General features: G+C 43.6%; 5 protein-coding genes, 1 non-coding gene and 1 pseudogene across 8 annotated transcripts; 6 read left to right on the forward strand and 1 right to left on the reverse strand.

Moving 5' to 3' along the window:
• Positions 1 to 837: 837 nt before the first annotated feature.
• LOC119765031 lies at positions 838 to 2,212 on the forward strand. 3 transcript variants are annotated; one of them, XM_038248082.1, is made up of 5 exons: positions 838 to 960; positions 1,008 to 1,082; positions 1,150 to 1,504; positions 1,561 to 1,730; positions 1,790 to 2,212. In XM_038248082.1, the coding sequence occupies exons 1-5, from the start codon at positions 863 to 865 to the stop codon at positions 1,983 to 1,985; spliced, it is 894 nt and encodes a 297-aa protein (XP_038104010.1). In that variant the 5' UTR covers positions 838 to 862; the 3' UTR covers positions 1,986 to 2,212. The 3 variants fall into 3 exon arrangements, with proteins under 3 accessions (XP_038104010.1, XP_038104011.1, XP_038104012.1); XM_038248083.1 differs by having other exon boundaries at positions 1,017 to 1,082; positions 1,144 to 1,504; XM_038248084.1 differs by having other exon boundaries at positions 1,017 to 1,082.
• Positions 2,213 to 5,832: 3,620 nt separating this feature from the next.
• Positions 5,833 to 7,379, forward strand: LOC119765290. Its single transcript, XM_038248850.1, has 4 exons — positions 5,833 to 5,861; positions 5,897 to 6,284; positions 6,349 to 6,760; positions 6,813 to 7,379. Exons 2-4 carry the CDS (start codon positions 5,905 to 5,907, stop codon positions 7,032 to 7,034), a joined length of 1,014 nt encoding a protein of 337 aa, XP_038104778.1. The 5' UTR covers positions 5,833 to 5,861; positions 5,897 to 5,904; the 3' UTR covers positions 7,035 to 7,379.
• A 183-nt stretch (positions 7,380 to 7,562) lies between these two features.
• On the forward strand, positions 7,563 to 9,724 carry LOC119765530. The gene is made up of 6 exons (XM_038249560.1): positions 7,563 to 7,988; positions 8,509 to 8,574; positions 8,631 to 8,657; positions 8,713 to 9,085; positions 9,146 to 9,312; positions 9,368 to 9,724. Exons 1-6 carry the CDS (start codon positions 7,657 to 7,659, stop codon positions 9,552 to 9,554), a joined length of 1,152 nt encoding a protein of 383 aa, XP_038105488.1. The 5' UTR covers positions 7,563 to 7,656; the 3' UTR covers positions 9,555 to 9,724.
• A 738-nt stretch (positions 9,725 to 10,462) lies between these two features.
• Positions 10,463 to 12,156, forward strand: LOC119771221. The gene is made up of 5 exons (XM_038266973.1): positions 10,463 to 10,586; positions 11,034 to 11,108; positions 11,168 to 11,549; positions 11,612 to 11,775; positions 11,843 to 12,156. The coding sequence occupies exons 1-5, from the start codon at positions 10,558 to 10,560 to the stop codon at positions 12,021 to 12,023; spliced, it is 831 nt and encodes a 276-aa protein (XP_038122901.1). The 5' UTR covers positions 10,463 to 10,557; the 3' UTR covers positions 12,024 to 12,156.
• Positions 12,157 to 13,060: 904 nt separating this feature from the next.
• LOC6036510 lies at positions 13,061 to 14,762 on the forward strand. The gene is made up of 3 exons (XM_001846504.2): positions 13,061 to 13,908; positions 13,966 to 14,462; positions 14,532 to 14,762. The coding sequence occupies exons 1-3, from the start codon at positions 13,168 to 13,170 to the stop codon at positions 14,752 to 14,754; spliced, it is 1,461 nt and encodes a 486-aa protein (XP_001846556.2). The 5' UTR covers positions 13,061 to 13,167; the 3' UTR covers positions 14,755 to 14,762.
• Positions 14,763 to 14,829: 67 nt separating this feature from the next.
• Positions 14,830 to 14,903, forward strand: Trnar-ucg. Its single transcript has one exon. It is a non-coding gene; the product is annotated as a tRNA-Arg (tRNA).
• A 2,700-nt stretch (positions 14,904 to 17,603) lies between these two features.
• LOC6040156 lies at positions 17,604 to 19,046 on the reverse strand (annotated as a pseudogene).
• Positions 19,047 to 19,369: the final 323 nt, after the last annotated feature.

Raw genomic sequence — 19,369 nt, forward strand, 5'->3', positions numbered from 1 at the left:
ATCGGCTAGGTCTGATAAAAAACCTTTTCAACGATAGTTCGCATGGAAGATTCAGACAATATTTCTACTACAATATCTGATATCCGGCCTCCAAAAAGTGTATAAATAACACTTAAGTGCTAATAACTTTTGATAGGGTTGTCAGATCTTCAATGTTTTGGGCTCATTGGAAAGTTCATTTTAAAAAATATAACTTAATAGGTTTTCTTGCAAAAACCACCCTTTTTACAATCTTTCGGACATACGCCAAAATCGCCAATTTTAGCATATGGGCCTATGGGACCCCAAGAAGGAACGAATGAGACTAATACGGTCAAAATCTGTTCATCCAGTCCGGAGATAATCGAGTGACAATTTTTGTGTCCACCCACCTACACACATCCACACAGACATTTGCTCAGAACATGATTCTGAGTCGATATGTATACGTGAAGGTGGGTCTACGAGGTCAAATTAATAAAATCATTTTTCGAGTGATTTTAAGCCTTTCCTCAGTAAGGTGAGGAAGGCAAAAATGTCACAAGCCAACCCCTAATTTCTTCCCAAAGTGCGGACAATTTTCTCTGAATCAGCTATACCTTCCGTGGCCACCGCCATGTCCTGCCGGAGCCCTTCCCTCCCGCACTGGCACTGGAAGCTGAGCCGCGAGTTCATTGAGCGCTACCGGCACCTCTTTCCGGAAGAGCAAGTGTGCGCCCTCTCGCACCTGTTTGCCAACACCCAGCAGCTTATGCTCGGCGAGGCGGACCTGGTGAGACGGCTCGTGCTGGACCTCGTGAGGGATGACCTTCCGGTGGGAGCTGAGCCTGATCCAAAGGTTGAGGTGGCCGTCAAAATGGAAACGGTTGAGGTGAAGCAAGAAATGGATTGTGGTGAGAGTTGGGATAAGAAGTTGCCCGGGCTGGAACCGATTACGGCAAAGGGCGCTTTCAAAACAGAACCGGAAGTGGTCGTCGAGAAGTAAGCGTTTCGAAATTTAACGAAAAAAATATCGGAATTTTTCAAAGTATTTTTAGGGTAGTTCCAATCACTCAAGGAAGAACGATTAATCCTGACATTTTAGACTCAAATTGTGATGTGAAGTAATTATTGAAATAGTTTTTTTAGTAACCATTCTCATTTTTATTTTTTATTCTTCCCTAGGAGCAGCCCATTGGTCAAAATGAACAAAAAGACTTTGAAGAAAGCAGAAAAACAAGCCAAATTTAAAGCAAAGTCTGTTGAATCCCTTCGAAAAATTAAAGAGATTTATCGTAGCTTGGTGATTTTTGACAATGACTTTTCGAAAACCGCGCAAGAATTCAACAAACTGGGACTGGGTCGTATTGTGTCCATAAATCATCGAGAATTCGACAACGTCCATCGTCGGAGCGTTGTTGCTGTTAAGATCGGTGTGAAAACATTTCCCCTGGTTGAAGCTTGGGGCAAAACTGCTAAGATGGCCAGAAAGAGCGCGATGGCTGCATTTTTGAAGGAGATGAAAAAAATCTGCTGTCAGATTGTGGTTTGTCGTTGAAAGCTGGAACATTAGTTCCATTTACTAATTTAAGAAAATTTCAGTCCAAGAAACCTTCGTGTCGTCTCAAAAACCAAGTCACCCGTCGAGAAGACCCTGCCACAAACATCGAATATTACAGGACCATGATTGCAGACTTCGCCAAACAGTCCGTGAAGCAAGACCTGACCTTTGGCAAAGGGTTTTCTCCGGAAGAGCGACGCCAGTTTAAAAAGTTTGTGGTGTTCATAAACGGTTTGTCTAAAAAGAAAATAATTTCTCCTCTCATTTCAGGATTGCTCACAAGCTGAAGCTGAAAACGTGTTACGAGGGGCCGCACCGGCTGAAAATCCTGGGCCGAACAACTCCTGCACGGACCATCGTGGAGCGCATCGTTGTCCAGAAAGACCCAGAGCTGTGCGAGCTGTACGAAGTGATCCAGCCGAGTGGGGCGGCCCGATGGAAGGTCGCTCGTAAATGTCCACTCTGAAGTTCTTTGTTAAGTTGCATTTGTATACTGTTTTTTTTGTATTAAAAAGTTCAGGGTGTTGTTAAGATTCAGAAAGTATGATGTATAGCCGTTTCAGGGAAGGCGTCATAAGCCGCCCCTTGATTTGTTTCCAACGTGCTGACATTTTTCTCTGAATCGGCTATACCTAGAATGCATAAAATTGGCCACCGAAAAAGCGCTTCCCTAACACGGACGAAAATCTAAAGAGTACCTAAAATGAATTGAATTTATTTGTTCGAAACAAAGCATGCTAAATAATTCAAAGTGCCTACACTGAAAGTTAAAAGTATACTTTTTTCAAGTTAACCCGTCGTCACCCTTTTAAAACGGTATCGAAAATGTACTGATTTTACCATACCTTCTTGACAGGGTGACGCCGGGTGAACTTGAAAAACGTTACTTATTATAATCCACCTTTAATTGGTTGGTGCCTTCCTCACATTTATAAAGTTAATACAATCAGTAAAAATAGCTTTGCCCTTACCATGTTTATTGCGCGTATTCCCGAGAAAGACACGCGGCAAACCAGCCTCGAAACGACGCGCCGCACTTTCGGCAAATGCGTGCTGTCAAATCCCATACTGCGCGTTTTGTTTTTGTTGATCTTCTTCTTCGAATCGGCTGTCATTGTTGTCAGGTATGTTTCATAATGCGCCAAAAGAGCAGAAAATCGCTGGCAAAAATGTCTAAGGCAACTTCTGAAATGCCACGCGGCGTGTACCTTTGAAATTAACGGACAGTACCAATCAACTTTATTTCTTTTGATAGGGTTCGCAGACCTTCAATATTTCTGGCTAATCGGCAAGGTCTGATAAAAAAACCTACCCTACGATAGTTCACATGGAAGATTCAGACAATATTTCTATCACAATATTTGAAATCCGGCCTCTAAAAAGTGTATAAATAACACTTAAGTGCTAATAACTTTTGATAGGGTTGCCAGATGCTTGATGTTTTAGGCTCATTTGAAAGGTCTTTCGATTAGCTAACTAACGATAAGTCGCATGATCGACCCGGACATTATTTTCATTGAAATATCTGAGATCCGGCCTCCAAAAAGTGTATAAATAACACTTAAGTGCTGATAACTTTTGATAGGGTTGTCAGATCTTCAATGTTTTTGGCTCACTGGAAAGGTATTTTTAATACCATTCTGAAAATGTATAACATGATAGGGTTTCTTGCAAAACCGACATTTGGAAAATATTTCGGATATACGCCAAAATCTTTTTTTGCATAACTTTGAAGTACTTAAATAAACTTGCTGATTTAAAATAGAGACCTATGGGACCCCAAGACGGATCGACGGAGACTAATCCGGTCAAAATCCGTTCATCCAGTCCGGAGATAATCGATTGACAATTTTTCGTCCACACAGACATTTGCTCAGAACATGATTCTGAGGCGATAAGTATACGTGAAGGTGGGTCTACGAAGTCAAATTAATAAAATCATTTTTCGAGCCTTTTTTAGTACACAAAAAATCACATTGCTGAGTTCGTTTTCGCATTTTCATACGATTTTTCAGTTCAACTACGATAACACTTTTTGTGTAATCGCAGTCGAACGAAAAAATCGTATGAATAAGTACAAAACGAACTCAGCAGATGATTTTCAGTTACAGTGTAAGGTGAGGAAGGCAAAAGGATAGAAAGTATCCTTTTGAGGAATACTTCTGATTTTGAGTGTAGATTGCATGAAACCTTCCTCCGTGGAATCCGCTGCCTTCGCTGCAGTTTTCGCATTTTATCCGGTCAAGGAGCGATCTCATTCGTGGAACTTGTTGCACACTGGTAAACAGCATTACACTTTTTTCAGTTCACTTTTACATGGGTATGGGATTTTTCAGTTCAAGTATGATTACACACTTTCGTGTAATCATTTGAACTGAAAAATCCCATACAAGTGTGTAAAAGTGAACTGAACAGTGTGTAATGTTGATTATCAGTGCAGAAAAGTTTTGTGATTTTCACTTGGATTTCAGTTTGCAGTGCAATCATTTATCAGCGTGTACACTGGCAACACTTGAGTTTAAAATAAAAAGTTCCACTTGAGCAATTCTCTACGAAATCGGTCTTTTTTCTTCAATTTTAATTTTTGTATTTTTTAATTCGACTGAAACTTTTTTGGTGCCTTCGGTATGCCCAAAGAAGTTTTCCATAGCTTTTCCATACAAATTTGGCAGCTGTCCAACAAAATGATGTATGAAAATTATCTGTATATTACGATTTTACACTGGCAAACAGGTATGGATGGACTACACTGGCAGATTTTTTTTGACTAAAACTTGATTTACAAAAACACTATTTTTAATTTTTTGATATGTTTTGACATAAATGCCAACTTTTCAGAAATTTCAGGTTGTGCAAAAATCACGACCGAGTTATGAATCAATACTGATTTTCAAAAATCGAAATTTTGGTCGTACAACTTTCATTTTTCGATGTAAAACAATTTGCAATCAAAAGTACTTTAGTGAAATTTTGATAAAGTGCACCGTTTTCGTTATACATATTTTGACTTTTTTGAAATAGTCGCAGTTTTTATTTTTAAATTAGTATGTTTGCCCATTTGAAAAAATATTTTTGAAAGCTGAGATTTTGCTTATTCGGAGTTGATGACCTTTAGTTGCATGCAAAGGTTTAAAAACAGGAAAATTGATGTTTTCTTTTCACCTTAACAACCCACCATTTTCATCGTCAATATCTCAACTCAATGGTCCGATTTTCAATGTTAAATATACCCGATCTTTTCGAAAAAATATTTTCAAAATTTTCAAATCAAGACTAACATTTTAAAAGGGCGTAATATTGAATGTTTGGCCTTTTGAAATGTTAGTCTTGATTTGAAAATTTTGAAAATATTTTTTCGAAAAGATCGGAAAATTTCACAAATGTTTCATATATTAACATTGAAAATCGGACCATTAGTTGCTGAGATATTGACGATAGAAAATGGTGGTTGTTAGGTGAAACTTAGAAAACATCAATTTTCCTGTTTTTAAACCTTTGCATTGCAATATCTCAGCAACTAAAGGTCGTATCAACAAAGTCCGAATAAGCAAAATATAGAGAATTTTCTCAGCTTTTCAAAAATATTTTTTTCAAAACTGGGCAAACATGTGCACTAATTTTAAAAAATGAAAAACTGCGACTATTTTCAAAAAAGTCACTTAAATATGGCTATAACTTGAAAACGGTGCACTTTATCAAAATTTCACTAAAGTACTTTTTGATTGCAAATTTAATTTTACATCGAAAAATGAAGTTGAAAAATTTTTACGACCAAAATTTCGATTTTTTGAAAAAATCAGTATTGATTAAAAAATTCATAACTCGGTCAATGATTTTTTGCACAACCTGGAAATTTCTGAAAAGTTGGCATTTTATGTCCTCTAAAACATATCAAAAAATAAAAAAAATTAAAAATAGTGTTTTTTTGTAAATCAAGTTTTAGTGACAAAAAGTTAAATAAAAAAATCACCAAATTTTTTTTACCGTGTATTATTTTTTTCTAGTGTAGTCCGTATCCATACCTACAACTTTGCCGAAGACACCAAATCGATCAAAAATTCCTTCAAAAGATACAGATTTTTGAATTTTCATACATCATTTTGTATGGACAGCTGCCGAATTTGTATGGAAAATTATATGGACAAACTAATGATGCAAAATGGCTTCTTTGGGCATACCGAAGGCACCAAAAAAGTTTCAGTCGGATTAAAAAATACAAAAAAAATCGAATGACCGAAATCCTAGAGAACTGCTCACTTTTTATAGCAAGCTGACATTTCTACTTTGTTTTGAATTTTGTTGCTTCATGTTCCGAGTTCCGATCTACTCCGACGATTTCGTTCCGACCTCCTGCTCGAGTAAGATTCCCCACCATCACCACCACCATGTCCAGCAGCTGGAACGTGGACGCGTACCGCAGCGTGTCCCTCTCGGAGTGCCACTGGAAGCTGTGCCGCGAGTTCATGACGCGCTACCGGCACCTCTACCCGGAGGAGCAAACCGTGGCGCTGGCCCAAATCTTCGCCAACGCCCAGCTGCTGCTGCGCGGCGACGCCGACCAGACCACGCGGCTCGTGCTGGACCTGGCCAGGGAGCAACCTTCGGCGGAGGTGAAGCTCGAAGTGGATGGCATTGAGAAGGGGCTGGTTAAACGGGAGGAGGTTTCCTCCGAGGATGTTCCGCAGGTGGCGGTTGAAAGGGAGCTGAGCAGTGTTGTTGTTAAAGCGGAGCAGATAAACGAATCGGAAAGGGATGATAACGCTGAGTTAGTATTAGTTAGAATCTTTGTTTTTTTTTTACATTTATTATAAATTCACTGAATTTTTCAGATTGTCCTCCACCCACGAAGACTCAACAGTAGAATCGTCCACAATTGGTCCACCCAGCGCCAAGCAGCGTAAAAGGGACCAGGGGGAACCCGAAACGGACGCCACAACCACAATCCTGGCCAGTCAAACCCACTTCAAGCCCGTTAAAAAACTCCAGAACATCGAGGACGTGTATCGCAACCTGGTGATCGTGGACAACGACTTTGAGAAAACGTGCCGCGAGTTCCAGAGACTGCACTCGGGATCAATTGAGTCGTTTCAGCAAACTTGGGACGAAGGACACTGCAGCAGCAAAATATTCGTCGATCAGATTGTGCTCGTTGAGGGCTGGAGCAAAACCGAGAGCTTGGCCAAGAAAAAGGCTCTGGCGGCCTTTTTCAAAAAGATGAAAGTTTTCTGCTATCAGATTGTGGTAGGATTTTTTGTTTATGTAAATTTTCATTATTAATTTCGAAAAATTCTAGTCCAAGAAACCGTCACACCTGGAGAACCAGATCGCACGAACGGAAGATCCCACGACAAACAGCAAGCATTACAAGTCCATCATGAAACGTTTCGTTAAGGACTCCATCGAGCATGAACTAGTTTTCAGCGAAGAGTTTAGCAAAGCAGAGCGGGATAAGTTACAAAGGTTTGTGCAAGTTTTTGTTACGGTTGACCTTAAAATAATACCCTCAAAACTCTAGGATCGCCACCAAATTGGATCTGGAAACGTGCATCGTGGAATCTTCAACCAATCCACAGTTGAAGATCATCGGCCAACCCCTTCCGGCCCTTGCCATCGTAGAGCGCATCGTTGTCCAGAAAGATCCAGAGCTGGGCGAGCTGTACGAAGTGATTGCACCGAGTGTGGGGGCGCGAGTGGAGGTCGCTGATAGCACGTGAAAGATGTTTAAAGTTTACATTTACTGTTACAGTAAAAATTCTCTATATTTTTTGAAAAATTGTGGTTAAGCACAACGATTATGTTTATCCTTGCTTTATAAAGTTCAAAATATAATATATGAATGGGCTTCTAAGAAGTGGTCGCTTCTATAATTTTTCCCCTTTTTGTCGATATTTCGTTGAGAAATTTTTGTTTTAAAAATCCTTGAGTATGCTGCTCAAACTCAAATGTAAGTCTATTTTATTCAGTTTACTGCCGGTTCAAATTACTCAACTCGACTCGACTCTGTTTGATTCGGCCTAACCGTGTACCTAACAAAACCATTTTTTATGGCAAAGTGACAGTTCTTCAATGTTTTGATTTTCACTTAACCCAAAATCGTGTCATCCACCGAAGAATCTGCCACACAGTTCCCACCGACCATGGCCAGCACCACCCTGCCCGATTGCCACTGGGAGCTGTGCCGCCGGTTTATGGCCCGCTACCAGCACCTGTTCCGCGAGGGTCAAGTGGCCACCCTGGCCCACTTTTTCGCAAACACCCAGCTGGCGATAAGTGGCCACGCGCACCAGACCGGGCAGCTCTTGCTGGAGCTGGTGCGGGATCAAGCGGAAGTGAAGCTCGAAGTCGAAAACGTTGAGAATGGGGTGGGTGAGGAGGCTGAGCTGGAATCGGTGCCAACCGAGGTGACCATCCAGCAGGAAGCGAGCGAGGACGGAGAATGTGCTGCGAGGAAGGAGGTCGAAGTCGAAGAGTAAGATTCATTTGAAAATAAGTCAAAGCAGTTATGCCGTGACATAACCGGAATGGCGTTGAATAACGTAGTTCATGTTAGTTTAGTTCTTCGAGTGGTACTAGAAATTCAATGACGGGTTTGGTAAACGCTGGATTTCCTTCAAAATTGTACACGCACGTTCAAAATCACTCAGTTTTCGTCGAAACCGAACCTACTCAGAAATGAGTAAAGGGGGCATCTGTCAGAATTGAGTAAATTTCACTCAGAATTACGAAAAGAAGGTTAAGTAGGTTCGGTTTTGACGAAAACCGAGTGATTTTGAACGTGCGTGTAAGCATTCTAGGTACTTGAAGTTCACATCCGTGTTAAGGAAGCGCTTTTTCGGTGGTCAACTTTATGCATTCTAGGTACTTGTCATTCCCGTCCGTGTTAGGGAAGCGCTTATTTTGCTTGCAAACTCACTGCATTTGGCAAACATACAAAATAATTGTTTTGATAGTAAAACAACGTAAAACTTTTGTAATGTTTGACTTTCCAGACCATCAAAATCTACTCAAATTGCCACAGAGAATGCGGAAACATTAGTCTCAGCAGGTTGTTCGGAGTGAGTGCCAGGTGAAGTAAAGTGTACACATTTTTAAATTTATTAATTTTTTTCAGAATCACCTCTATGGAACTGTCTTCAAAGTAATTTTTGTCAATTCTCTGTTAAATTTTAATTCGACACTCAAATTCTTTCTAGTTTAAGATTAAACGACCCGCCTTTGGTTAAACCACCCGCAATGGAACCGATGAGGCACGAGTCGGACGCGGAAATCATTGCCAAACTAACTTTTTTCAAGCCTGCTCGGTACATTCGTAGTCTCGAAAATTTGTATCGTAATTTGGTGATTTTTGACACAGACTTTGACAAAACCATCAACGAATTAAATCGGCTGGGATCGGGTACGTTGTTTATCGCCGGCCATGAACTGCAAGCCGGACAATGCCGTGGTATGGTTTGCTTGCGTGAAACGGTTCTGGCGGACGCTTGTGGCATCACTGTTCAACGAGCGAAGGGGAAAGCGAAAGAGGAGTTTCTCAGGAATATGAAAGCTTTTTGCTATCAGATTGTGGTATGTCAATTTGTAATAATTAGCATGCGATTTTGATCATTAAATTTGATTAATTTTTAGTCTAAGAAACCAACTTTACCACCAATCCAAATCGCGCGGTTGTGGGACCCTGCTACAAACATTGAGTACTACAAATCCATTATGCAAAAGTTTACAGAAGAGAAAACTCAGCGAGAATTGATATTTAGCGAAGAGTTCACCGAGAATGAGCAAGACATTTTACAACGGTACGTTGTAATTAGAGTTTTCCAACTCTAAAACTAATTTTTCTTCAACTTCTAGGATTGCTTACGAACTGAATCTGGAAACGAGTTACGTTAGACGGGCGCACAGCAGACCACAGCTAAAAGTTCGAGCTCGAGCAGCTCCTGCCTTGGCGATCGTGGAGCAGATAGTTGTCCATAAAGATCCAAAACTGAACGAGCTGTACGATGTGTTTCCACCGAGGGGGCGAAGCCGACGCTGGTAGTTTATGGCTTATATTTTTGCTTTTGGTTTTTTTGCGAATTTTTACGCAAACTTAATTGTTGAACTTATCGCAGTGGTGTATGTTATAAGCTGATATTCAATTTATACAGTTTCGATAAAGCTTTTTTCTTGACAATAATAAACATGTTAAAGCGGGGATGCAAATCTGAACTTTTCTGATTTTTTGACGTTCGTAGCATCAGGCAAGATTGGGTTGTTTAGCGCCATCCCAAATCGTTTAACACTTTCAGGCCTGATGGGTTATCAAAATCAAATTATTCGCTCTACAGCATTGCCTTGGCGTTCTCGCTTGCGAGATTCCTACTGGAATCTAGGTGTCCGAAGGCTTGATTATTGAGACAATTGCAAACCTCTTTTTACACCTAAGCTTCCATCCACCCCAGAATTCGAACTGACGACCTTTGGTTTGTGAGTCCAACTGCCTACCAGCGACTCTACCGAGGCAGGACCCAGGGAGACGACTCGAACACCTGGACTGAGCTAACGACCTAATCTCTAGGTTAGACCGGGGCCAACATTTACTTTCCCGTCCGAAGGAAGGCTTGATCAAACAAATCTCTTCTCGAAAAATGCCACCGGGACCTTCTGGGATCGAACCCAGGCCGACTGGGTGAGAGGCACCCTTACCCCTACACCACAGGTCCCGGTGATGGGTTATAAATGACCCAATTTTTAAAAATGTCCAAAACATGCCTATAATTTTCGTATAGCCATAAGAATAGTTTTCCCATCATTACAAAAAATAAATTCAGAAAATTCAGGCCTGAAAGGGTTAAGGAAATCTTAAAACTGATTTATTTTTGTCATTTTTGCAAATAAAATCTGACTAATTTCTGTTTCACGTGTTGAAGGGAACTGTCAACTCTGCAACTTTATGGCAAACTGACAGTTCTTTTTGTATTGTTTACATTTGTTGGGAGGAGGAGATTGCCGACTGTGAGATCGTTGAATAAGATTAAATGCATTAAAATTGCAACTAAAATATGAACTTTTACAATGATTTTGATATCGGGTAAGTTAAGACGAATTTTACGTAGCAGTAATTAAATAATCTATTTTTATCAAACTCTAGCGTGGCCCGAAGAGATGTTGGAGAAAGCCTTACACGCACGTTCAAAATCACTCAGTTTTCGTCAAAACCGGGGTATCTGTCAGATTACTCATTTCTGGGTAGGTTCGGGCTTGACGCAAACAGTGATTTTGAACGTTTTTTCTAGGTTAGATTACGCCTAGCTTTCTTCTTGTCATTTATTCACATTTAAAGTGCGCCATTGCACTAGAATGCATTGAAACATCACAAACGATAAAGCGGCCAGTCCTACGGCGTAAAGTTTGCCGCAGAGATATATTTTTCTACGTCCAAAGCTGTAACTCAAAATGCAACTCGCCTTTCTTCTCAATTTTTCTGTTGCAACAATTACATTTTAAATCCGAGATTAAATCTATCCTAATTCCCTAGGTTCGACTTGTTGGACTCTCCAATAGTCACAGTAGATGCACCACCCGCGGAAGTGGCTCCAGTACGGGCCCCAGAGTAAGTTTAAGGAAATCAACTCGCTTGGTGGAATGGAGATTTTTTATTTTTTGTTGCAGTCGCGTCGTCGCCGTCGCGCCCAAGGTCAAAAAGCCAGGAATAAGAAAGTTAAAATTCTTCATGTTCGAAGCGCACGCCAAAATCCTGGCCGGCCTGACCCACTTCAAGCCGGTCGAGACGCTGCGGACGATCGAGGACGTGTACCGGAATCTAGTGGTTTTCGAGGGGAACTTTGAGCAGACTTGCAACGATTTCCGGAAGCTGGGCGCGGACCGGCTGGAGGTCCAGCAGGTGGGAGGGAAGGGAGGAGCGTCGTTGTGCCGGATCAAGGTTGGCCAGTTTGTGCTGGCGGAAGCTCAGGGCAGCACAAATCGGGCGGCCAAGCGGCACGCACTGGACACGTTCTACCAGACTGCCAAAAGGCACTGCTACAGGCTTGAGGTGGGGTTTGCTAGAAAACAGATTTAATTACAGAATTTAATTATAAATTTGTTAAATTTAAGTATCTGAAAGCAAGCAATGCGTTGGAAAACCAAATTGCACGACGTCCCAATGGAGGGATCGGTATTTACAAAAATATCATCAAACAGTTCAGGCAAGAATCCATCGATCAAGAGCTGGTGTTCCGGCCTGAGTTTACCAAAGAGGAACGTTCCGTGCTTATCAAGTTGGTTAAAAACTTATTGAATCTAATACACCCGTAGAAGGTATATCTGAACGTTTTCTAATTTCAGACATGCCCAAGATGGACCTGAAGGCGATCGCGTTTGGGCCGAAGGACAACCTGCAGTTGAAAGTTATCGGTCTGCCCATACCGGCACTGGCCATCGTGGAGCGTATTTTGGTGCGAAAAGATCCCCAACTGAGGGCGCTTTACCAGGCCATTCCACCGATGGTGGGCGCGCGACGAATTGACTAGTTGATGGATTCTGTAACTGAAGATTTGTTTTCTTTTTTAAATCTGTTATTAATTACTATCTAAAAAGATAGACTGGCTTAAGTATGTCGACTGAATTTGGACTAATAAATGAACTTTATTAAATACTAACAGTTTAACTATTTGCTTTTTTCCCTGCGGAGTAGGATGAATAGCGATTATATAATGAGGTTCAACCATTTAAATCGGTGCTTCTAACTTTGGTAATTTTTGAGTTCCTAAACGATTTTTTGCTAGATTTTTGCTTATTTTTTTTTTGAAATTAAATGGGTCTTTATTGAACATTCTTATAATAATTACTTTTCTTTTACATGCCAAGTGGTATGGCTGAATGCTCTTCATCTTTGTTGCTCCTGGTGACGCCAAAGCAGGAAAATCCACGTCCGTGAATGCTGGTGGTGTTTTGCGACGATTTGGTTGGTGTCTCGTCGTCGTTTTAATGCCGATTTTTTACAAACTCAGCTCGTTTTGGGAAGCTCCGATTCTTGGTCGAATGGTCGCCACCACAATTGAAGCATTTCGCTTCGATGTTCTCGTTAATTGTGTTGCAAGCGAACCGGTTTCCAGACGAATTTTGAGCGTCCTTGCTCAAACTGCCTGGCTTTGCAAGTAGTGCATTGGCATTCTTTAGCTTCTTCAAATGTACCGATCCTGCTGGTGAGGACCGCATAATTTTTCTGCCGTGAGGCATTATTAGCACTTTTCAGGAGCTAATATCGTGGAGTGCCTCATTGGTTGGTGATCCACAAGGGCATAGATTTTTTGCTTATAGTTCGTGTTCAAGGGAACAACTTTACAAAAGACGTCAAAGAGATTTAATTTGAGATTTGAGAAAGATATAATTTCTTCACACAAAACTCGGAGTTTTCTCTCAAGCTGAAAATTTCAGCCTTACATTTTTTTTCATAATTCAAATAAAATTAGATCAAACTTTCTTCAGCGTGTTAAATGAACGTCACTTTTTTATGGCACACGCGTGCCATTTGTTTACATTCGTTTTTACACACAACCAACAAAATCGTTTCGAGTTTTAACAGATTTTTTCGAGTTTTATGATATTTTAAAGTTTTCTTTTTCGAATAAAGAATAAAATTCTACCCAGTTATCACAAAGCCGCGCACGATGGTCCACCGCGAATCTGTTCACAGCGAGGACCGGGACATCCTGCTCATTTGTGAACCGGTTTCGCTAGACTGCGACAGCAACGTGGATTTGACCTCGAAAGGGGAACCATTGTCGGTGGTTCCAGACTTGGAGCAGTACAGAAACCCGTTCGAACCGGACATTCACTGGGAGCTGCGCCGGAAGTTTTTGGAGCATCACCGGAACAAGCTGGCGGAGGACGAGCTGGTCTCGCTTTCGCAGGCCTTCGTCAACGTAGAGATTTGGGGGGCCGTTTACTGCGAGGAGCTGATGGCGAGGGTAGCATTGTTGGGTGGGACGCTGGCGGAGGAGTTTAGGAATCGGAAACGGCAGATGACGCAACGGATAACGGTTCCGGCGTCGCAGGCTGCCGTCGATTGGGTGCACCAGGTTTCGGAAGGTCAACGGCGCGCAGAACGGAGGCTGCAAGCAGCCGAAATGCTAAATCCGGTGTTTCCCGTGACGACCGTGGCGGACGTGTTCCGGAACTTTGTCCTCGTGGAGGACAACCTGGAGGACAGCAAGCTGCACTATGAGGCGCTCAACGGCGGTGGGTTCGTGTACGATGTGCGCGCAACCGCGGATCCGAAGCAGTTTGAGGCGACCATCACGGCGTCCGGGTTGCGGCTGTCGCGAGTCGTTGGGACGGTGCGGAAGGCCAAGCAGAGGTGCAGGGAGGAGGTGTTGCGGTTGGTGCGGCAAAAGTGCTACAAGATTAGGGTAGGGACGAGTGGCAGAAAAGTGGATTTTGCGGGGACTAATAAAGCTCCATTTCAGACCAACCCGAACCGCTGCTGGTACAGCTGCAACGTGGAACGACTGCCCTCGGAACAGAACGTCGATTGCGACGGAAACCCGTTTGCCAGTCGCTGGCAGGCCCCGCCCAAACCGTTTCAGTCCAAGGACCAGCTCAAGGAGGACAACGTCGGCTATCGAATGCTGAAGAAGCTCGGCTGGGGCGGAGGACCGCTCGGCAAGCACAAAATCGGCATCGTGGACCCGATCGAGGTGCAGGCAAAGCGAGGCCGCCGCGGGCTCGGGCTTCCGCAGCCAACACCGGCCCCATCGATTTTGTCACTCTCCGAGACGAGCAACTTCCCGCTGGCCCTGAATTATCACCAACCGACGCCGGTGCTGGATTTGGGCACGATTCCGTTTCAAATCGATGTGAATTTCTATAAAGATTTGATTCGAAACTTTAAAGCGCGCCAAATCGGGTACGATCTGATCTTTTCGCCGGAATTTACCGACCTCGAGCGGACGCTACTGTTCAAGTAAGTGCACCCAACGATTGGACCATTTCATTTGAAGCCCTACAAACCTTTCCCCAACCTCTGTTCCAGACTCGCGTCCGAGCAGAACGTGGCGGCCGGGACCGTCTCGTACGATTACGAACACTACCAGTTTATGCTGCCGCGGCATCGCGTTCCGCCGCACGAGCTGCTGGTGAAGATTCTGGTCGAAAAACACCCAGTTTATTGCTCACTGTACACGGTGGAACCGCCGGAGGTGGGCGAGGATGGCCGCGAGCGGCACAATAAAGTGCTGGAGCTGTGCTCTAGATAAAATTTTGAGCCGCGTTTTATTTCTTTTCTAGATTAGTATTTAAAAAGCTCCTTCGGAGCACATCCGGCCAACCAGGACCGTGTGGCCTAATGGATGAAGGCGTCGGACTTCGAATCCGAAGATTGCAGGTTCGAGTCCTGTCACGGTCGCGCCCGCTGAGAATCTCTCTTTTTTTGCTCACCTTTCCAAACAAACAGCAAGTTTCTGCGCATGTTCGTAACTTCTTTGCCGACCAAATTGAGGGGAAGTTTCGTGCCACGTGTTATTTTATCACCCCTCGCTCGGGGAGCCGTTAATCGTGTTGCCCCCTCTTTTGACATTTCCCGATGCTTTATGGCATCGAAAATTACCGTAGTTGAAGGAAGGCCGCTGGCCAGAAGGTTCCAACACACTGGCCGCGTCGACTACTTGGATGAAGTTATCAAAATTATACCATTATTCTTGACGAGAGCGCGCGCGCGCGCGCTCTCCAGAAAAGGTCAATAATAAAAGCGAAAGCAAAATATTATTTATGATTACTTCCTCAACCTTCCCCACCCAGCGGCCGCGACGCACAAAAAAAAACTCGGGGAAAATTGACTTGCCAGGGTTTGGGGTGTTGGTCAGCGATCGAGAAAACTTTGTGCCAAAAGGTTAAATTGATTTATGCGCCAAATGAAAAGGTTTACACTGAGCGCGAATTTCGTAATCGAGGGTGGAATACATATCGGAATGGCCCCCGAAAGATAATATTTAATCCGACTCGAGAAGGAATCTCGGAATTGTTTTTATATAAGCTTCTATGATTACTCTATTATTTTAGAATTTTATGGCATTTGCATTTGAATTTTAATTTTCATCATGTTTTTTTGGCATTGTTTTCAAAATTGCATTGCTAGTACGGTCAAGACTCGATTAACCGAAGTCATTTGAAAAATTTATCTTTGGATCATTGCAATCACGAACAAAAATATGGTTGAACATGTTATTCACAAAGATGGTTTGTTTTATTCTCGCTCAGGTAGTTTGTAGTAGTACGGCGTGAAATGAATGTCTTCTCCCCATTGTCCTACAGGCCCTTTTGTCCACCATTATGAAGATTAAACACGCCGCTTGACCGCCAGAACCCTCGCTCTTCGGCCCAGTTTGTGTAAGCGCGGATGAGCCGGCTTATTGGCTTATTTTTAAGAAGCAAGGACCCCCTCTCGGTTTGCCCCCGATCGGCCGATCCAATCAATGAAGGAAGTCCTGGAAGGAGTATCAAATCGTCGTCGTCAGCGGAAAAACAGCGGTACGTACCGAGTACACAGTTGCACTTACAAATATACACTTCAAACCGATTCAACTTGTTTGTAATTCCTCTTTCTGTCTCCCAAAAGAGAAGTTTTCATTCAATCCCGTAACTTGAGAGTAGATGAAGTTCCCAAAACTAGTTCGTGTATTTCCTCCTTGGCGACTAGCGCAGCCGACCCCGCGATTCTCGGAAGTTTGTGCTGTGGCTAGCTAACCGTTGGCAAGATACTAATGCGGGTAAGTCCTAACTAGTATCAAGTTGCAAATTTTATTTCAAGTTTTTGTCACCCCCACGCACACTGATATTTTTTAAGTTCTACTCGAGACATGCAATTGAAGCGAAACAGCCAACAAACCGAGGGGGACGTCACTTCCGCGCTAACCGAGCGATAAAGCTTTCTTTTCAAACCTTTGCAGCGTTCACTTTCACCTTTCCGCTTTAACTTGCTTTAACGCGCGTTAACTGCGATAACTTGCTTTTTGGCTTTCCTTTTTTTGCGTTCTCGCATCACACTGCTCGATTTTTTTGACAGCGAGAACTGTCAATAGCAAATGACAGTTCTCGTTGTCAAATCAGTCGAGCAGTTTGTTTTGCTCAATTTTTCTCCGTCTCCGGAAGGATGGTGGTCAGAAAAAAACGATGGCGCCCGGAGTGTAAGAAGCAAGATTCTCGCCGCATTGTGCTGGTCAAGAGGGACGCCAGCGGCCCGGCTTCAGCGAGTGCAACTTCCCGACGGAACATTAATCAAAACTGACGTGTTTTGTTTCGCACGATGGGGCAGGTGTTGGGTTCTAAGAGCCTGCCTACGGTGATGTACGACGATGAACCTGCGGAGGGCAAAACCTGCAGCCCACTGGTCGAACCAAACGATTCACAAGGTGCCCAAAAATCAGATCGGATGTCCTGTCAACTGTTGCTGTACGAACCACACGTGTCCTCGTACCACATTCCCAAGAATCGCAAGATCTTTCCAAGAAACGCTACTTGAAGAAGGATTGATTAATCCGCCGCTGCCTTCTCTTGAAATTGTGAAGCTTGGGTCAAACATCGTCTAAGCCAGCAATTCTCAACCTTCTTCTAGGTCGGTACCCCCTACCATGCAAATCAAGTAGGCCCGGTACCCCCGTTGAGAATCGCTGGTCTAAGCGGCTGTTCTTTAATCAGCCGGCAAAAACAGTTCCCCACGCACCCCGCTCCTTCCGAATCATGTTCCGGCTGTCTAGGAGGATCATCAGGCTGTGCATCGGTCTTTGGTCCTCTTTACCAAAGCTTTACTCTCGATTAATCCGGTTTGATACGCGAAGCTGATAGGTGGAGGACAATCACCGCATCGGGTCAGTTTAAGGCATCGAGTTTAAAATGAAGTTTCAATGATTACACACATCTGTTACAGTAATCATGTAACGATTGTTAATTTTAGTGCGGTAAAGTTGTAACATGAATAAATCTTCCACTGAAGTCCAAGCAAAAAAAAAAAAACTCCGTAATTTTATTCAAATCCTCGTACAACATCCTAGCAGGGTTGAGGAATTTCTTCTTATGGGTTCATTTAGACCAGTGGCTCGGGAACGTCCAGCTTGCAGTTACCACCCTTCTGCTACTGCTACTACCCATCTAGTTGAGTGCGTCCAGCTTCGGATTGTTGTGACAGTGGCCAACCTCGGCCAGCTGGTGCAACATCCAGGCGTCTCTAACGTGGTCCAGCCGAAACTCAAGGCGTTTGCTGTAAGTCTGCAAAAGAACCAGAATTAAACCACCTCAACTTCCAGCAAGTAGATCCAAACTAACTTACGTAGGCACTTAGCTGCTCGTACAGGTCGTGAAACAGGTGTAGACTTTGCCGTCGCATCGGCGTACACGTGGTTGGTGATGTCGGGGGATAAGTCCAAATTAACGCATAACCGGAGACCATGTATCCGGTGAAGGTTAACTGCGCCAAAGATTACCACCTTGTTGTCCAAGCTCTAGCGAGCCACTTCCCATTCGGGGAAAGGGTGCATTGAGTGCATCGTTGAATCGGCGAAGAAGTCCACCGAAATGTCCCATTTCAAGACGCGCAAGCTTTTGTTGTCGGAGGTTGTCACGATGCGTCGGTTTTGGCTGACGAAGGTGGATTTTGACCGCGCTTAGATGGCGGTCGTACTCCTGAACAATGTAGTCACTTCGGGTGTCCCACTGTCAGAGAAGGAAATTTAAGGTTTCTTATCCAATTATGTTCAGTAGAAAATACTCACGCTTGTTGTAACCCGGGTCGAACGGAATCTTCTGCGAGCTAAATCGTGACACGACGTCGCCCGTTTCGGTGTCCAACAGCTTGAGGTAGCGATCATACCCGACCGACACGAACTAATCGCCGCAATTTTTAAAGCTCACTTTCCGCACGGCCTGCCGGTGGCTCGAGTGGTTTCGCCACGCTGCTCGTTTTAAATCTCCCAAATCTTGATCCGGGCTGTCGGACAGCAGAAGAAGGGCCAACCGGGGAAACCGACAGATGCCGGAAATGCCTTGGCTGTGAACGATCCAGGTGTGGATGTGATGCGGCAGGAAACACCGATTGGGGGCATCACTGTTGACCCCGACGTCGTGCGGCGGATGCAGAAACGATAGGCCGTGATTATCTGCCAAGTCTTCCACGCACTTCTCCTCTATCGCCGTATCCTCATTCACGCGGTTCCGGCACTGCTTCTTGGCCATCATCTCCTCGATCTCAGCTCGCTTGGTCTTATTCGGACTCGACACTAGTTATTCATCCTGGTACTTGCCCAGTAAACGCCTTCTTCCCGTGCGAGTCGTACGCACCACCTGCCCCATGGGGACCACAAACAGAGCGGCACAATGCACTAACGATTACGCCTCCGAGTTTGCTGAAACCGACGTTCGCACAGGAATACACTTTTCGGAGCGTAAGCAAAAATAAACCTCACAGATTACTTTGTTTATTTTCTTCGCGAAAACTGCAGGAAAATAATCAAAACAAAGAACGAGTTGCCAAACCCGATCAAAAACTACTCGATTTAGGACGGCAAGGTTGCAAGCTCAATCGTTCGGTTCAAAAGTAGAGCAGACGCTGATTCGCTTTAGCTCGCTTTAACGCGCGTTAACTTGCGATAACATTTTTTTTGGTGGCGTTAGGGGAAAACTAGGCACGATGAGTAGCGTTAATGATTTTCGAGCTCGTTTTTGTGCGTTTTAGTGAATTATCGCGGAGTGACGTCCCCCTCGCAACAAACCAATATGACACATTGTGAGGAGTGAGGACATACCGGTGTATACCGACACTTGAGGAGCAATTTCCATGAAGACTATTACGGTATCTTGACATTACTGGAATGGCAAGGAATT

The sequence above is a fragment of the Culex quinquefasciatus genome, chromosome 1 (genome assembly GCF_015732765.1).
Source record: "Culex quinquefasciatus strain JHB chromosome 1, VPISU_Cqui_1.0_pri_paternal, whole genome shotgun sequence".
Taxonomy (NCBI): domain Eukaryota; kingdom Metazoa; phylum Arthropoda; class Insecta; order Diptera; family Culicidae; genus Culex; species Culex quinquefasciatus.

Coding starts and splice junctions, on each gene's coding strand:
- LOC119765031 (XM_038248082.1), top strand. CDS start 863: ATGGATTGTGGTGAGAGTTGGGATAAGAAGTTGCCCGGGCTGGAACCG. Junction 1,083..1,149: donor GACTCAAATTGTGATGTGAA/GTAATTATTGAA, acceptor CCCTAGGAGCAG/CCCATTGGTCAAAATGAACA. Junction 1,731..1,789: donor GAGCGACGCCAGTTTAAAAA/GTTTGTGGTGTT, acceptor CTCTCATTTCAG/GATTGCTCACAAGCTGAAGC.
- LOC119765290 (XM_038248850.1), top strand. CDS start 5,905: ATGTCCAGCAGCTGGAACGTGGACGCGTACCGCAGCGTGTCCCTCTCG. Junction 6,285..6,348: donor GAAAGGGATGATAACGCTGA/GTTAGTATTAGT, acceptor TGAATTTTTCAG/ATTGTCCTCCACCCACGAAG. Junction 6,761..6,812: donor TTTTCTGCTATCAGATTGTG/GTAGGATTTTTT, acceptor GAAAAATTCTAG/TCCAAGAAACCGTCACACCT.
- LOC119765530 (XM_038249560.1), top strand. CDS start 7,657: ATGGCCAGCACCACCCTGCCCGATTGCCACTGGGAGCTGTGCCGCCGG. Junction 8,575..8,630: donor GTCTCAGCAGGTTGTTCGGA/GTGAGTGCCAGG, acceptor AATTTTTTTCAG/AATCACCTCTATGGAACTGT. Junction 8,658..8,712: donor TCTATGGAACTGTCTTCAAA/GTAATTTTTGTC, acceptor AATTCTTTCTAG/TTTAAGATTAAACGACCCGC.
- LOC119771221 (XM_038266973.1), top strand. CDS start 10,558: ATGAACTTTTACAATGATTTTGATATCGG. Junction 10,587..11,033: donor TACAATGATTTTGATATCGG/GTAAGTTAAGAC, acceptor CTAATTCCCTAG/GTTCGACTTGTTGGACTCTC. Junction 11,109..11,167: donor GCTCCAGTACGGGCCCCAGA/GTAAGTTTAAGG, acceptor TTTTTGTTGCAG/TCGCGTCGTCGCCGTCGCGC.
- LOC6036510 (XM_001846504.2), top strand. CDS start 13,168: ATGGTCCACCGCGAATCTGTTCACAGCGAGGACCGGGACATCCTGCTC. Junction 13,909..13,965: donor AAAAGTGCTACAAGATTAGG/GTAGGGACGAGT, acceptor GCTCCATTTCAG/ACCAACCCGAACCGCTGCTG. Junction 14,463..14,531: donor GAGCGGACGCTACTGTTCAA/GTAAGTGCACCC, acceptor CCTCTGTTCCAG/ACTCGCGTCCGAGCAGAACG.